Here is a 4,068-nt window from a genome sequence, read left to right as displayed (position 1 = left end):
TCAAAGCTAGATTTTGTTGCACAGTCACAAAGCAGGAAATAGTTCGATCAAAACCCGGTCTGTAAGTCTCCACCTATGGTTTTCCATATCCACTGAAGGTATTGTTTTGTGATTAGAGTGTAGACACCAGGACCATTGGAAACACCACACTTTTTCTTCCCAAAAGAAGTGATGCCTTTCAGCACATTATTGCATATTAAAGGTCCACCTGAATCCCCCTGGAAAGAAAAGAAAAAAAAAAAAAAAAGAGGAAAAAAGAAAAAGAACAGAAATTGTCATTCAGATTTACCAAACCTACAGAACTGATCCCTTACTTAAAACTTACACTTACTCTGGTTCCATGGTAGACATAAATATGTAGACACTGCTTCCCCCTGCTCGCCCCACTCCTGTTCCCTCCCACCACCCTCTCCTCTGGAAGATAAGTTTATCATTACCAAAAAATAATAACTAAAGAAGTGCAACCTTTTGCTTGTGAGTTATGTGAAATAAACCTAGACCAGTGTGAAGATATGTCCAGTATTTTTGGAAGTGAAAATCCAGCTTTATTTTATTTTAAGGATTAGAAGAAGTAGCCCTGGTAAACTTACTCTTTTGTGGTATTATTCCTTCTGGAACTGCAGGTAGGAATATACCATGTGTAAAAACTGCTACTTTATACTGCATTTTTAGTATAGTCATTGTGGATAATGCCAGTAAATATACTCACTCTACATGAGTCCTTTCCTCCTCGCTCAGATCCTGCGCATATCATGTTATTTGTTATAGGAGGTCTGTTATTGTAATGTTCCTTGTCATTGCAGATTTTTCTATTGATGACAGTGACGTTAACTTCTTTCAGGGTATCAGAAAATTTGATCCTATTAATCAAAGTTTGTCCCCATCCTGCTACTCTACAAGTTGTTCCTGGTTTGACATCATCACCAGAGGTAGGCAGGGGAATGACTTTCACAGCGCCATTAATTTTTGCTCTTTTCTTAAGCTGTAGAAGATAAGGAAAACAATTTTTATGGCAGAGAGTCTGACAGAGATCTCTGCGTGTTAATCATTAGATCTTTTCCATTGTGGAAGTGAGGGATTGCTGCAAACCTTTTCTGAGATTCGTGTTTGTGATGGAAGTTATGTAGTCTGTGATTATGTAGGAATGAGGAAAATGGGTATGCATGGGTAACAAAAACTCATGGCAAAAATGAGAATCATAGAAGTTATAAATTCATAATAGAACTATCATTTAGAATATTATGTTTTTTAACACAATTATTTTTACATCTGAAATATTCTGTTCTCTGTGAATATTCAGTACTTCACTGAAAAGCCAGAAAAGCTTGGCCAGGCTGCAGAGTTTTTCTACTGCTCGTACCAGCACATATTACAGGAGTTGTTGAGTGCCTTGTACTGCAGTGCATCCCCAGTTCCTCAGTCAGCTGGATTTGCAGACCAGTCTACATCACCCAAGAAACAATGTTTCCAGAAACTCCCACCTCTCTTCCTCACAAGAATGGAAAACCTAGTGCATCACAGAGATGTGTATTTCTTTAGTGGCGTGTAAGTAAGTCTATACCTTCAGCAGCATAATGTCATGATCATGTTCTTCATCACTATAGTCTGGGTAGCGAATTTCCTTTGCAATCTTAATAACCTGTTTTTCTTTTTCACGTTTTCTCCGTGAATGGGCTCCAAGGGTAACGGTGCCGCCTTCCCTGAGAAGAAAGATAACATGGTTAGTTGGATTCACCTGCTGTAAGTCTGTAATTCCTTGCTCTGGTCTTTTCTGGCCTGCAAAGCAACAGTAATTTAGAAGAATGTAGATCATCCTGTTTTCACAAGTAGTTTAGAAAAATTGTGTCAGTGAGTCACAACTGATGCTATTCTACTTGCAGCCTCCCAGCGGCAGGGTTTGGGTCCTTGACTCAGAAGCTGTTCCTTGGGAGCACAATTTCTGCCACAGATGGATGGTGAAGCTTGTTGGAGTAGCTGTGCAGAGTGGTCCTCAGTTTCCTCTTCATACAGCAACCAAAACTCTGAGGAAGTGATTTCTGATGTTCCTTCAGCTACGAAGATCTGTATGAGTGTCACCTGAGCAATATTTAATTATGTAATACATTTTTTTTCTTAAATGAGATCTCATTCAGGATCGTTGTTAACTGTATATTGATTCCACAGCTTTCAGACCTTGTGCTTTCTTTGTAGTAGATTCTAGTTATCTCTCTGGCTGGTGGCAGGACAAATAGTTACAAGTCTCTGATAGACACAGTCCAGTAATTCACTGGCCCTGAGCAGGCTGTTGACAGAGCCCGTGTGAGGTCTGGCTCAGCAGCAGCTCCAGTCATCCTAGCAAAGGCAGTGGGTGGGACGTGAGATTTAAACGTCACATCTTGCCTGGCAGGGGGAGTGTGCAACGCCAAACAATCACCCATGTCTTGAGTCAGACAGGAAGAAGCTAACATACCTAGTAAAGCAGTGGTCTCTAATGTCTCCTGTCATCTGCAGGATTTTTTTTTTTTTCCTTTATAATCATGTACTGTCTGTTTCTGTAATGAACTCTGTGTCTTTTACAGAATAAAATGACGAGAACTTGCTTCAGTTTTCTAAGCAGCTATTTAGACTGGCCAGTCCTCAGGCCAAGTGTCCTGTTTCAGAGAACAGGCATAGATCTTTCCCCCAAATTCACAATTTCAGCACTGTTATTCTGTGCTTTCCTGTGACTAGTGACTTCTAAAATATCTTGTCAGAAACACTGAAGGTCAGTGTACCTTCTTACATTACTTTTGCTCACCAAAACATGGTTGTCAACTTAAGTTTAAAAACTTGATAATGCTAAATGTACTGGATTTCCAGGGACACAAATGTTTCTTCTTGAAGTGGGAAACTGCGTACTCCATAGTTTCTGAATCAGATAAACAACTTACAGAGGGCAATGAGCAGCTGTTAACACCCAGTCTGGCTTGATCAAAGCTCCTCCACAAAATTTTTTTCCTTCGAGCAGGGCCATAAATGGTCTTGAGTGTGGTGCTACTTCATGTCCTCCAATGATATCCACGCACAAGTCTAGAAATAAAAGTAGGCCACAATACACACAGCTGGGCTGCAAAGCACTGTGAACTCTTAGGAAAGTACATTTAACACATTTATGAAGTATACAGACACATGGGAACATGCACATTGCTATGTAGGTCTTCAGGGTAGGCTTTTAGAAGTGCTCAGCAGTACTACTTGTGTGTCTTTCAGCGGCATTAAAATAAGGTTAGTGTCAAGAATATTGAGGAAATAAAACCCAACAACCTAAGCGTTACTGATCTTACACAAGTTTATTTTCCTGAAGTTCTCTACTATGGTTAATTTCTCAGCTTTCATTGTAAGAAACACAGACTTGCCACTACATAAATCAGTGTCATGTCTTGTGTGAGCCCTTGGCAACATGGCTATGTAAGGTAAGTCACATGTACATCCTTCTCAAGAGAACAGAAAATCAAGAGAATCATGTATGTACATGCCAATAGAGTGAATGATCAAAAATGGCTGTATTAATTTCCCTGACCTCTTCCAAATGGTTTGTTGTCTTTGCAGTTTTAATGACTACTATCCATTCAGAAATGATTTTGTTTGTATGAAAGATCAAAGACATACAGAGATAGAAAAATATATAATAATTTTACCTCTAATAGTAATTGCAAGTATTTTCTTTAGGCTAATACATTCTGCTTAAATGGAGCTCTCTATGTCAGCGTTTACACTCAAAAGGATCAAACTGTGCACTTACCTCCAGGAAGTATTAGGAGAATGATGGCAGCAGAGGTGGACAGAGTGAAAAAAACACCCATGGTGTCTGCCTGGCCTCCCCTGTTTGCTCTGTGTTATATATCTAAACAAAGAGGATGTGGGTTTTATTTTTCCTCTTAAGGACATCTGACATCTCTAACTGTGAAAAAAAGAAAGACCTTTCTGAATATATAACTCGCAGCAGAATTGTGAATGAGAAATCACATCATCTGTTGTGGTTTGAAGTGAAGGAATCTGCTCTTTACCCCTTTCAGCATCTGATCTTTTCTTGTTACCTTTACACTGGAT

General features: G+C 39.4%; 1 protein-coding gene across 1 annotated transcript; it reads right to left on the bottom strand.

Moving 5' to 3' along the window:
• Positions 1 to 3,821, bottom strand: LOC140264220 (granzyme A-like). The gene is made up of 5 exons (XM_072359825.1): positions 3,761 to 3,821; positions 2,910 to 3,048; positions 1,562 to 1,700; positions 710 to 982; positions 1 to 218 (listed from the first exon to the last, which is right to left on the bottom strand). The coding sequence occupies exons 1-5, from the start codon at positions 3,819 to 3,821 to the stop codon at positions 48 to 50; spliced, it is 783 nt and encodes a 260-aa protein (XP_072215926.1). The 3' UTR covers positions 1 to 47.
• Positions 3,822 to 4,068: the final 247 nt, after the last annotated feature.

This window comes from Excalfactoria chinensis, chromosome Z (genome assembly GCF_039878825.1).
Source record: "Excalfactoria chinensis isolate bCotChi1 chromosome Z, bCotChi1.hap2, whole genome shotgun sequence".
NCBI lineage: Eukaryota > Metazoa > Chordata > Aves > Galliformes > Phasianidae > Excalfactoria > Excalfactoria chinensis.
This window is presented reverse-complemented; position numbering and strand designations above follow the sequence as displayed.